This window comes from Chionomys nivalis, chromosome 4 (assembly GCF_950005125.1).
Source record: "Chionomys nivalis chromosome 4, mChiNiv1.1, whole genome shotgun sequence".
Classification (NCBI taxonomy): domain Eukaryota; kingdom Metazoa; phylum Chordata; class Mammalia; order Rodentia; family Cricetidae; genus Chionomys; species Chionomys nivalis.
The window spans coordinates 118,122,500-118,135,733 of NC_080089.1; the positions used below are offsets into that span (position 1 = coordinate 118,122,500).

Genomic DNA, 13,234 nt, shown 5'->3' on the forward strand with positions numbered 1-13,234 from the left:
GTGGAGTCCAGCTTGGGCATTCAACCCTGTGGACTCAAATCCTGGCTTTCCTACTGACTTCTCGTGTGAGCGTGGCACAGTGTACTCAACAGGTTACTGTGGGATGACAGGAAGTGATGGTGTAGAGCGTGCAGTTTAGACTGGAGCATGGAGAGGCTGTGTGTCGGTCGTGGTGATGGTAGATTGTAGCACATGGGAGGCTGTGTGTGTATGTGTTGGTGATATTTGGTTGGAGGTATATTGATGTCTCTGGTGATTTTAGGTTGGAGCACACGTGAAGCTGTGTGTGTTGTGTTGGTATTGACTTTTGGCTGTCAAAAATGGGGGGCTGTATGCAAGGGAAGCTCTGTGTGTGTGTGTGTGTGTGTGTGTGTAGTGGTTTTAGGTTCTTGATCTTACTATTCCCCCTAGGAAGCAAGTGTACACCAAGTGCAGGTTAAAAAACAAACAAAAACAAATCTCATTTTACATCATTTGAAAGCCTGCAGGTTATAGAATCAACATGGATGCTTCTTTTCCCAAGATCTGAGATGTTGCCTCCATGTCTCCCTCCTAGGAGGGTTGTTTTTAATAATTATAAGAGTGTTCAAATAAGAAACAAAACATCGATGGTGGCGCACGCCTTTAATCCCAGCACTCGGGAGGCAGAGGCAGGAGGATCTCTGTGAGTTCGAGACCAGCCTGGTCTACAGAGCTAGTTCCAGGACAGGCTCCAAAGCCACAGAGAAACCCTGTCTCGAAAAACCAAAAAAAAAAAAAAGAAACAAAACATCGGGTGGTGGTGGAAGTGGCACACGCCTTTAATCCCTGTACTTCAGAGCAGAGGCTGGTGGATTTCTGTGAGTTCGAGGCCAATCTAGTTCCAGGACAGCCAAGGCTACACAGAGAGATCCTGTCCAAAACAAAAAAACTACCAACTTTTTCTGGTGTGTTACTAAGTGGTGTATTTTAAGGAACCTGACCATCTCACCTAACTTTTCAGTGTATTGGTCTTGAGTGTCCATGATGCCTTTACTGACTGGGTGCTACAACTCCATGCGTGCGCCCTCCCGTTTGTGGTCATCAGTCTGAAGCCTGTTGCTGCCTCTGTCTCTTCCTGAAGACTGGCTTCTGACATGCTCTGCCTGTCCTCATATTGCTGTTATTTCTTCTACTTGGCCCAGGAGCTGATTCTGTTATTTAGAACCATAGTTATTCAGCTCACAGAATTTCTTTTATGATTAATTTGCTTCTGAAACAGGTTAGCTTCATCATACTGGATTTAATACCTCTGTTACTCAGCTCAGTCTCCTCGCTTTCGTTGTCTTATTTGATGCCCGCCTTGTTCACAGGTGGTTTTACTTCTGGTTAGTGCTGCTTTTGATATCTAAGTGACATCATGGTCAAAGAATACAGTCTGGCTGTTTTCGCATTTTTGAGGCCTGTTTATGTGTATCACGAAGATAATTGTTACAGGCTTGTTCTTGATAGAGTTGTATTTTCAACTGGGGTCAGAGGTCTCTATACATCTTTAAGGTCAAGCTCAGTAATTATATTTTTAAATGTTGTTTGCATCCAGAATTTTCTTCACCTACTGATATAATCTCCGACCATGATGATAGCTTTATTTTATTCCTTAAAGCAAAAATTAATAAATCTTTGAGAGTTCTGAGGTAAAGTTATTAGTTGCAGGTAAGTTGAAAACTATCATCTTCCTGATGAGTTGAATCTTCCCTTTGTATCAGTTTTCGTCAGAGAGTAATGCTTCTTGTCTAGTTCTGTGTCGTATTTCTGGGGCACCTGCACCTGACTTCTTTGAGTCAGAGTCTGTGTGTGACAATTTTCCTCACCTTTTTGAACAGTCTGGACCTAGGACCGCAGTTTCTGTCTTTTCAGCTGTGTGCTTGTTCCCCTTGCACTTGGAGTCAGTGGGGGATGTAGGTGTGGGCTATCTCTGTACACTTCTTCTCTGACTTACCTTCTGCCCTGGAGGGTGGTGGAGACTTTCCTTCTGTCATTTATCTCATGTTTCAACTAGCTGGGAAGTTGTAGGCTATTATTTTAGTTTTCAAAAATCCACAGCTAATACTTCTCTCTATTGTCTTCTAAAACATTTTAAAATCCTAATGTTTTAACTAATACTTTAGCAGTGTTTTCTAATTCTAGAAATTAAACATTTTGTGTAGTCAGAGATCTTCTTTGCTAACTCCTTTGCTGGCTGGAATTACATTCTTCCACCAAACTGCGCCCCTCATATTTCCTTCTGCTGGTGGTTAGTGCTTCTTAGGAGGTCTTCACGCTGTGTGCCCATGAAGGTCGCCCCGGTGAGGCAGCCCTGGCCCCATTCTTCCCTCTCTGCTCCTCAGCCTCGACTGCATTGAGAAGTCCGCTGTCCGCCTGTCTACTTTGCTTGGAGCTTTCGTGTTGTTTAGACTGTGTTAGGCTCCCTGGCTTATGATTTACATTTTTCATGAATTTGAAATATTCTCAGCTACTATCTTCCCAAACAGGCTTTCTTCCTCTTTTTTCATGTCATCTTGGAACTCTGATTTATACCTGTAACTTTTCCCACTCGGTCTTGTCTTTCATTCTTGGTATTTTCTCTCAGCCTGCAAACAAAAGTGTCTCCTTGACTTTGTAGTTCATTCCATGAGTTCTCTTACAGTTTCTTAAACATGTCCATTGTTTGCTTCTTTCAATTACAGGGGTTATTCTTCAGTTTTTGAAGTCTCTTTTTATTTTTTTCCTCAAGATTGTCGAGTTCTGTTTATATCTGAAGCACATTTAATAGTGAAAGTCTGTGCTGCGTGTCTAGCATTTACAGTGTCTGCGTTGGTTTGCTGTTGAGGTCTTGCTCATGGCTCCTTATTTCTTTTGTGGGTTTGATCTATGCTAGTTTTTGAAACACTGTTCAGAAATTCTTTTAAGCTCCATTCTACAGAAGAGAGTTATTTTCCAGAGCCAGCGCTGATCTCACAGGCTCCCTTCTCACCCTCTTCTGGATGGTGGATTTCTTTCTCATTTCTCCCTGGTCACTGAGATGGAGTCTTCTTTCTTTCCTAGAGCTTTCCATGACCGACTGTCACCTGCCCGTTGCCTTCAGTAACACGAACCCTGTGTAGCCTTCCAAACAAAGCAGGAACAGTTGGAGCTACAGCTCTGCGTCCCCATGGTTCCTGCTATCAAATATTCCTTGATAATGTTTTGTCACTATATTCCTAAAAAGTTCTCACATGGCATTATCTTCATCAGGAGAATCACTTACCCCTGTGGCACAGGCTGGGTAGTGCTGCCTGCTGTGCACAGGCCAGCGTGTTAGGGGGCAGAGGCTGACATCTCCAGTATCTGACCACAGGAGCTGTTCCTCACCAGGACACCAGGAGTTCCTCACCGGGACACCAGGAGTTATCTAACCATAGGAGTTCCTAACCAGGATACCAGCAGGCTGAGGTTGTTTTGCTTTACAAATACGGGGCACGCCGGGCGGTGGTGGCGCACGCCTTTAATCCCAGCACTTGGGAGGCAGAGAGGCAGGCGGATCTCTGGGAGTTCGAGGCCAGCCTGGTCTACAAGAGCTAGTTCCGGGACAGGCACCAAAGCTACAGAGAAACCCTGTCTCGGAAAAAACAAACAAATACGGTGGCACCAGATGCTCATTTCTCAGTGAACCTGGAAATGGCTGAGAAACAGTGCTTGTTGGTGACATCCGTCATTACTAGTCCTTGCACACAGTTTGTTTTGGTAACGGGCTTCCTTCCTTCGCAGCCTGATCACACGGATGCTGCAGAGAGACCCGAAAAGGAGAGCCTCTCTGGAAGAGATTGAGAGCCACCCTTGGCTCCAGGGAGTGGACCCCTCACCAGCCACCAAGTACAACATCCCCCTCGTGTCCTACAAGAACCTCTCAGAAGAGGAGCACAACAGCATCATCCAGCGCATGGTGCTCGGGGACATCGCAGACCGGGACGCCATCGTAGAGTACGTCTGGGCTTCCTGACACTAACAGGCCGCTTAGTTTTCTCGTCACTGTGACTGAGCGCTGACAAAAGGCATTTTCAGGGAGGAAGGAGTTAATTCAGGGCTTTAGTGTAGGGGATGTGGTTCTCTCTGGTGGGGTAGGCATGGTGGTAGGGTCAGGAGCACACAGTGAACAGGAGACTGGGAACAGTCCACATTCAAGCCACAGCACAGACTTCCAGTTGGCAGCCATTGCCCTCCAGGATTCACACGTGATCTAACATGTTTTCTTGTATCCTAGGGGACAGGTAGGCCATTGCCAGGTGGTGTCAGTGGGCAGGTACCTGTAGGAAGTGGGATGGAACAGGATGGTTAGCGTCTCAGGATCCCGTGTCTGTGGAAGTGTCCCCCTGTAAGTGCAGAGATCGGGGCATGACGACAGGCTCAGGCAACCTTTGTGCGTGTGGCTCCAGTGGGGTCGTTTAGCTATGTGATCCCTCTGGCTGCACTGCATGTACCAGGACGGTTGTTGTCTACTCCCTGGGGCCTAACCTGCACATTACATATTTGCTCAGGAACTCAGAATGGTTTAGTGACTTTAGTGCAGAGTGACACTGCTCTGCTCTGCTCCAGCGACCGGTCAGGACCAGTCTGTCTGGAAATAGTAGAGCCCTTCCACAGATGAAGAGTGAAGTTACTTAATGTGTTAATGAAACAGATGCCCCAGCTCAGGGAAGCAAGAAAGAGGTAACCATGTGGATCGCAGTGCCCTGACCTGGGAAAGAGGTTGTCTATTAGCAGATACATCCGGTGGGCGCTCTGGTCTCTGGGGAAGAACATTATCTGTAGAAAGGACACGCTCCTTTAGAGTAGTTTTAGCACAGTAAAAATAAAGATTTGAAGAAATAGAGCCAGACTTTTAATCTTGGTGTTAGTTTCCTGCAGGATCCCTGGTGCTTCTGAGTGTCCCCTGGTTGGTGTCTAGCACCTCCACAACCTGAGCAAGAACAGGACACTTGCTGGTTCTGCAGACACTGTCAGGATGTGTAGGAAGCGTTATTTTTTTTTTTCATTTTTGGAGTTGTGTGTGTTGCCGCGTATCAGACCTGCAGACTCTGTTGCAAGCCCATGGTGACTGCAGCTTGCCAAGCACATGGCTCCCTGCCACTCATACTTCTTGTTGACTTCTCATGCTCGGAGAATCTGCTTATTCTGAGAGCAGTTCCTGAGTTTAAAGGCCTAAGTGTCTTAAAGGATATCCCCTGAACACAGACAGCTGCTTTCTTGAGAACCCATTTGTGAGAACTCACCCTTCCCTGAGTTTGACCCCAGGATGTCCTGCCTCACCAACTGCCCTGTATGTTTCAGAGTGATCTTGAACCCTGTTTCTCACACACGCTGTAGTTTCACAAAGCCAGAGGCTTCCAGAAACCAGAGCTGTATGTTCCTAAGCCATGTGAGGTTTTCCCATGACAGCCAGCTGCAGGAGGTGGGCAGGGCCATGTGTTTTATTGTCATATCTCCAGCATCTGGCCACCGTGGTGCCTGGACTGACGTATCCTGGGAGCTTGTTGTTTGAATGGATGAACAAGCACGTTGATTTCACTACAGCGCAGGATGAGAGTGGCACCCTCTAGATTGCACTCATTGCTGTCCGGCGCCTCAACTGCCAGTACGTGCAAAAGTAAAAAACACTTCCCGCCATTCTGATTGACCCTGGCTCACAGACTGTCCAGGTAGCATGGGCCTTGTCTTTAGTCCATTTTTCTCATGAAAGCAAAGGATCCTCCTCAGCAGAAAGCAGCTCCACATACCAGCCATGTTTCCAGAAAATACAACACACTCTTAGAAGCTTGTTGCCTCTTCTTATGTCTGGATGCTGATACCAGTCCAGCTACACCGCAGTTTGCTCTTTTCTCACTGATCTGCACATTTTTGTTCAGTTGCTTCTTTTGGATAATAACCTAAGAAACTACAGGGTTTAGTTCTCTCTAGTTTGTATTTTTGTCTCATTTTAAAAGCTTCCCAGATACTGGATTTCATTAGGTTATACTTTAAAAAAAAAAATCTTGTAAAAACTTAGCTGCTTAACTTCTGATCGCTCTTGATTTGTTTCTCCAGAGCCCTGGAAACCAACAGATACAACCACATCACAGCCACTTACTTCTTACTCGCTGAAAGAATCCTGAGAGAAAAGCAAGAAAAGGAAATACAGACCAGGTCTGCCAGCCCCAGCAACATCAAGGCCCAGTTTAGGTGAGAAAATACCTTCATTGATATTAGTAAGTTAATGTTTTGAAATAGGGAGCTGTCTGTTGATGCTTCATAATTCCGCAGGGAGGAGGTTCCTCACCCTCGTGGCCATGACAGTTTCCTCCACAGAGGTGACACCAGGCTCCTCTGCTATGTGCTGGCTGTGCCTCACCTCTTAGGTCCTTAAAGATTTCCTCCCGAGATCAGTGTGAATTTCCCTTAGTTACTTGGAAGACTTTTAAATGGGAATTTAGGGTTTCAGAGATTAGAGAGCTACCTCAGTTAGTTGATGTATTAGCTATTGGAATCTCAGGAACACATAGCTCTGATTTGGTCGAGTACCACTGTTGACCTCCTGAGGTGAAGAGGGTGGACTCTTGTTGGGGCCACTGACCAGAGCCTTCCCTGAAGTTAACCCTTGGGCTTGGTTGGTGGAGTGAAGCCCGCCCTGAGGGTCAGCAGCTGGGTTGGAATCAGCTTCCTCTGTGCACACGCGTGTGCGCAAGTGCGCGCGCGCGCGCGCGCGCGCGCGCGCGCGCACACACACACACACACACACACACACAGACACCCGGCAGTCTCCGCTCCACCTGCAGTGCTTGCTAGCAGCTTTCCTTCTCTCCCATTAACATGTGCTCTTCCCCTGTTGGGCTCTCCTGGTTGTCACCGTTTGGACAGGTGAGTCCAGTGTCACGTGCTCAGGAAAGGTGAGCCGCCGAACTGTGTCAGCCATGGGTGGGACTGTTCACCAGGTTTTTTCCAAGGCTACCCCTGAGTGTGGCTACTCAGTGGGTTTTGCTTTAAGCTGATGGAGAAGAGCTGAGCCTGCATCCTACCATGCTGCTCCTCCTTCTCCATGGCCCAACTGCAGGTTCCGTGCCTTAGCTCCTATCCTGGGCCTCGCTCAGTGCTCTCTGGCTGGCTCTTTTCTCACTTGGTGCCCACTGAAAACCTGCCTGCTCTGCACCTCCAGCAGTGGCCGGGGCAAGTAGTAGTTTTTCCTCCTGTGAAGTTGCTGAGGTATTTTACAACTGCAGTTTTAATTGGTATGAAATGCAGATGTCACTATGAAAATAGCTATCGCGAATGCCCTCAGCAGAGGACAGTCAGGAACTTGGGCCCTCTACAGCCTCCCACATGGGACCTCCAGATTGAAAGACAGGGTTTAACAGTTTTGCTCTCCAGTATGCTGTGTGGGGATTTATACTAGGTGAATCTCATCTACACTGTGAGAGCCAGAGTTTGTGTGTGTGTGTGTGTGTACATGTACATATGTAGATGGTGCGTGTGATGAACATGTGTGCATATGAGTCTGTCCATGTGTTTGTGAGAGTATATTGGATATTTGTATGTAGGTGTACATGTGTATGTGTAGATGATAGCACATGCATGTGAGCATGTTTGTATGTGCACGTGTGTAGATGAGCTTGTCTGAAGGTGAGCGTGTGTATGTGTGTAGGTGTACATGGGTGTATGGGTAGATGTGTGTGGTGTTGAGGTTTAGGGAGAACTTGTGCCACCCCAATATTTGAGTGCCCCATGTTCTTTTCTGGCGGCCACATGTCCCTCTGGTATCCTTGCTGATAAACCTGAACTGCTTTGTACATCTGTGGGTTTCATCCTAGCTCTGTGTGTGTGAGGGCCTGTGTGCTATGGCTGGGTGTGGAGATTTAAGGATACCTTGGGTTTTGGTCCTCATCTTCATCTTGTCTGAAACAGGGTCTTCTCTGCCATGTGTGCAGGAATTGCTGGCCGATGATTCTGGAACTAATCCAGTCTCTATCCACCACCTCGTGATGGTGCTCGGCCTGCCACATCTGATGTGCTGTGGGTGGCCAGGTCCTCACGCCTGGGCAGCCAACACTCTACCCACTGAGCTATTTGTCTCTCCAGGACAGACCAGCTACTACATGACGGTTGTCTTTCCTCTGTCACACAGGCAGTCATGGCCAACCAAAATCGATGTGCCCCAAGACCTTGAGGACGACCTCACTGCCACGCCTTTGTCACACGCCACAGTCCCACAGTCTCCTGCTCGGGCTGCTGACAGTGTTCTTAATGGCCACAGGAGCAAAGGCCTGTGTGACTCGGCCAAGAAAGACGAGCTCCCGGAGCTGGCTGGGCCAGCACTGCCCACTGTACCACCCGCGAGCCTGACGCCTGCTGCCAGTGGGCGGAAGTGTCTGTTCAGGGTGGAAGAAGATGAGGAGGAGGAGGAGGAAGACAAGAAGCCTGTGTCTCTGTCCACACAGGTGGTGCTGCGCCGGAAGCCGTCAGTCACGAACCGCCTGACATCCCGCAAGAGTGCCCCGGTGCTCAACCAGATCTTCGAAGAGGGCGAGTCCGACGATGAGTTCGACATGGACGAGAACCTGCCACCCAAGCTGAGCCGACTGAAGATGAACATCGCTTCGCCCGGCACGGTGCACAAGCGCTACCACCGCAGGAAAAGCCAGGGCCGCGGCTCGAGCTGCAGCAGCTCTGAGACCAGCGATGATGACTCTGAGAGCCGCAGGAGGCTGGACAAGGACAGCGGCTTTGCTTACTCATGGCACCGGCGTGACAGCAGCGAGGGGCCGCCGGGCAGTGAGGGTGATGGTAGCGGTCAGAGCAAGCCTAGCAGTGGTGGTGGGGTGGACAAGACCAGCCCGGGCGAGCAGGGCACGGGCGGTGGCAGCCAGGGTGGCTCAGGCGGGACCCCATCAGGTGCAGCAGGCTCCTCGCGGCGCTGTGCAGGCCCCGACTCCTCCTCATCCCCCCCAGCCTCGGCCTCCGCTGCTCCACGTGGTGCGGAGCTTGTGCAGAGCCTCAAACTTGTGAGCCTGTGCCTAGGCTCCCAGCTGCACGGCGCCAAGTACATTCTGGACCCGCAGAAGGCCTTGTTTTCCAGCGTGAAGGTGCAGGAGAAGTCCACGTGGAAGATGTGCATCAGCACCCCAGGCCCTGGCCCCGCTGCTGACCTGGACCCCGTGAGGACCAAGAAGCTGCGGAACAACGTGCTCCAGCTACCTCTGTGCGAAAAGACCATCTCCGTGAACATCCAGCGCAGCCGCAAGGAAGGGCTGCTCTGTGCTTCCAGCCCCGCCAGTTGCTGCCACGTCATCTGACCTGTAAAGCGCGCTCCGCTCACTTCATTTGTTCTGACGTGACAATGCATGGTCTTTGTGCATGCTGCTACACGCTACTTTTCTTTTCCAGCCGAAAAGTCTACTGTGTGATTTTACATTCATGATTTCAGTGTGGATGACCAGGATGAAATTGTCTATCTGCAACCCAACGTAAACGGAGTGCTTAGAAATTCATGTTCTGCACTTAACCTGGAGGGAAAATGCTTTTGTTTCCTTGTGAAAAGCCCAAATTCCTGTCCTGACCTCCGGTGATAGGGAAACTCCATGCTCTGAGGCACGCTGGTGCCTGAGACAGAACCAAAGCAATAACGTGGTGATGCCCACAGGCCTGGGCGGAGCAACAGCCGCTGCCAGCCCCCCAGGGCCTATGCACCAAGAACCGAGCCACGGTTTGAGTGCCCACACCTGTTTGTCTTAAGCGATAGTGTGAAAACAGTTGGGGCTCTTACGTCTTCATTGACAAAGATGTTCTTGTTTGTAGTAGGTGAGATCAGCTACTTAGCTCTGTGAGGCAGCTTCCCCTGTAGAATACAAGGAGACAATCTTTTGTGAGGTGATGAGGTGAACTCTCGTCTTAACTCTTAGAGTGTATGTCTGTCTGTCTGACAGATCAAAAAGAGGCTCTATAAGTCCCCCTGCAGGACACAGCGGGGTTTCCTTCAAACCTGTGTGGAGAGGAGACACTGGAGTTCCCGCTGCAGTGGTCACAGCGCACACAGATGGTGGCAGAGTCAACACTGACAGTAAAACAGCTTCCTGGAATTGGTTTTTCAGGAGCTTGGTGGTTAGGTGGCCTCTGGTTTCTCCATGCCATGGCAGCATCTGGCTCAGCTGCAAAGAGCAGCTGACGAGAACTCCTCAGGAAAGGGTAGTGCTCCAAGCCGCCTTCCTGCCGCACACTGACCAGAGTTCTGGTCCCGACTGATAATCGTCTCCCCAGGCATCTTCTCGATGCACGTCTTCCCTAATCTCGGGAAGCCCAGATGCTGGTTTAGTTTTGTTTTTCACAATGTGCCCTAGGGGTTTTGAAAGCAGTACGTAAGGAACCTGTGGGATGGGTGTCGCTGGGCCCAGGGTCCTTCCCACACTCTGCCGCTTTCTTTCCTGACTCTGAGTGACCGTGTAATTCAGAGCAGGCAGGGCACAGGCCAGTCACTTTCATCAATGCTCAGACTCAGTCGGCTCCTTTAGGGTTAATGTATATTACTCCGAACTTCACAGTATAACCTGACTATGCTAAGCAAAAGCGATACTTAAGATACTTCCTAGACCTAGGCTAACTGCTTGTGCTTTAAGCTGCAGTCCCGTTCAGCGTGACATTTATGAAAGTGATGAAGATAGATGTGTAGGTGAAGCCATAGAACATATTTGCTTGAAATTCTTAAGCAGGGATCTTCAAAGGGCCAGAAACCAGTGTGGTTCACAGAGACCGTGGGAGCAAGGAGAGACATTTATAGGGGCATTGCAATAAACTCTGTCGCAGCTGTTTTCCAAGTAATGTACATACTCCTCTGTGGTCACGTCCAGCCTCGGAGTGGCACCTCTGAACTCAGCCGTATGCGTTTGGTCTCCAGTGGTTTTATATTCAGGTGTATATACGGTGCTCACTTTAGATCAGCAGTGTTGGCCATTTATGCTGCAGAGCTGTATCATAGCCTTATTAGTTGTGTGTGGTTGGTGACCCTCTGGGCACATACATGTCTGTTGAGTGGTGTCTACCCATTTGTTGACAAGTGGATGTCTGTGCATGTGTCTTATGTCCTGGGATGTTGTCACGGGGCGGGAGCAGAGCACCATCACACCAATAGTGGACCAAACTACTTCTTGCTCTAACCAGTGACTTGTCCCCTAACCTGTCTTCAGAAGTCACCTAGAGTTACAGTAGTGTATAAATTAAATATTGTGGGAAAAGTTAGTCTTGTATTTTTCTGTGTATATATATATATATAATTATGTACTTCTGGAATTCTATCTGTATTTAAAGATGTGACAATCTTGACACCAATTTTAATAGTCATGAGACTGAACAAAGATGTCCTACCAAGTCAGAGTTGGTGTGCGCTGAGAACACAAACTCGTTGGCTGATTGGTCATTGCCTCTAGTTCTGACCAGTCTTTCTCCTTGTGTGACATTGACAGGTGTGTGACAGACGGGAAGTGATCAATAATAAAGTGACATACGGTGTTCAGCAATAGTCGCCGAGTCTGTGTGGTTTTCTCGAGTGTCGCTCTGTCTGTGCGAGTCCAGCACAAGGCGGTGGAGTTTGCATCCCATCGCTTGTGGGGGAGGGGGCTGAAACCACGGTCCTGCCCGCAGCGTCAGGACGGCAGCCTTTCCTTTAACACTGCCTGGACAGAAGAACAGAGCTGTAACTACTTCACCTGCTTTCCTCGCCTGGCTCGTCCCTAGCTTCGCAAACCACAAGCCCCTGCCTGCAGTCTTCCTGGTTCCAGGTCTGCCCTTGCCCTTTGCCTCAGTCGGTCAGCCTTTGTGTTCCTGCAGCCCTCCCTCTCTCACTGGCGACACGCTGGGTCCTGGACAGGCGACTTTGTTGAGTCACTGTCACCTCCACTTGCAGAACCCAGGGGCTCCTGTCATGCTGCCCTGTTTGACGGTCACACAGTTCAGTGAGTCTTCGAGCATTCAGTGGTTTGTGTCACCATTTCCATAATCCATTTTTACACATCCAGAAAGGTCTTTTGTCAATATCCTTTTCCTTAGCCTTCCCGCTGGCCTAGGCTGTCACCGTCCGGGGCCCAGCTTCATCCCTGTGAGAATGGTGGCTGGGCTCTTCAAGCTGGAAAAGCCCCATTTTCTAGCTAGACCTTTGCTCCTCCCTGCCTCAACATTCACTTTCGCCAACTCATGCGGGCTCCAAACCACACACGGCCAGTCTTCCGGACACACCCACCTCTCTGCCAGGGACATATTTTAGTCTCCTCTTCGACTGAACACCTACATATATCCAGAGAGAATCACAGTCTCCAGGCCCCAGACTTGCCCTTGAAATGCCTCCTGCCCATCAGATGGGAGTCGCAGAAGTTCCGTGAACCAGGATTCTTGGTAGCAGCCTGTATCAGAGACCTGTCTCACCCAGCAACAAAATACCTGGCTGGCAGCCTGAGGAAGGTGGGCTAAAGTCCACCATGGCAGGGAGGGCATGGAGGCAGGAGCTCGAGGTGACTGGTCATGCATGTCTACAACCAGGGAGCAAAGTTGAATGCTGGACTCAGCTCCCCTTTTATTTGTCCACAGTTGGGGAGGGGGTTTGCCTCAGCCCATAATTCCTCTCAGACCTCCCCAAAGGCTAAGTATAGACAGTCCTCTCAGGTATGGACAGGACTGTCTCCTAGGTGACAATGGATGCTGTCACTCTGACATGACAGGTCTACCCACTGCCAACTTGATCTCCAAACAGCATTTTGAAGCCACAGCCTCTTAGCTCTTTCCATAGGTTCATGGCTATCTCAATGCAAAATAATTAGTCCAGCTTCAGGAGTCCCCTAGTCTTTAACAGTTCCAACATTATTCAAAAGTCCAGAGCTGTCTTACCTGAGGCTCAAAGTATCTTAGCTGTGAATGCCTATAAACCAGCTACGTGCTTCCGACATAGTGGTTCCCAGTGAACGTCCCCATACCAGAAGAGAAGCCTGGGGCTGGTCGTGGGTCCTGCAGCTCCATGCCTAGCAGTGGGGCTTGTGATGGAATCTCTGGGCTCCAAGAGCCTCCTGCTCTGCCCCTGCTGCACAGACAGCCTCTCTCAGGCTCCATCCCATTCCTCCACTCTTCCTCAGCAGCAGCCCCGTGCTTCTGAACTAACATCCTTGGGTTTCATCTTCACAGCTTCACACAGCAGCCTTTCAGGACCTGCTTTCAAGGCCATTGACTGCCACAGACTGCCTGGCCTCGGCGTGCA

General features: G+C 49.5%; 1 protein-coding gene across 2 annotated transcripts in view; it reads left to right on the plus strand.

The window, feature by feature from the left end:
• The window catches only part of Snrk (SNF related kinase), a 54,972-nt gene extending 43,460 nt beyond the window's left edge, over positions 1-11,512 (plus strand). For both annotated transcript variants that reach the window (XM_057767033.1, XM_057767034.1), the window contains 3 exons: positions 3,745-3,957; positions 6,058-6,192; positions 8,129-11,512. In XM_057767033.1, coding sequence (XP_057623016.1) covers positions 3,745-3,957; positions 6,058-6,192; positions 8,129-9,296 — 1,516 coding nt within the window. In that variant the 3' untranslated portion in view covers positions 9,297-11,512. The remainder of the gene's footprint in view (positions 1-3,744; positions 3,958-6,057; positions 6,193-8,128) is intronic.
• Positions 11,513-13,234: the final 1,722 nt, after the last annotated feature.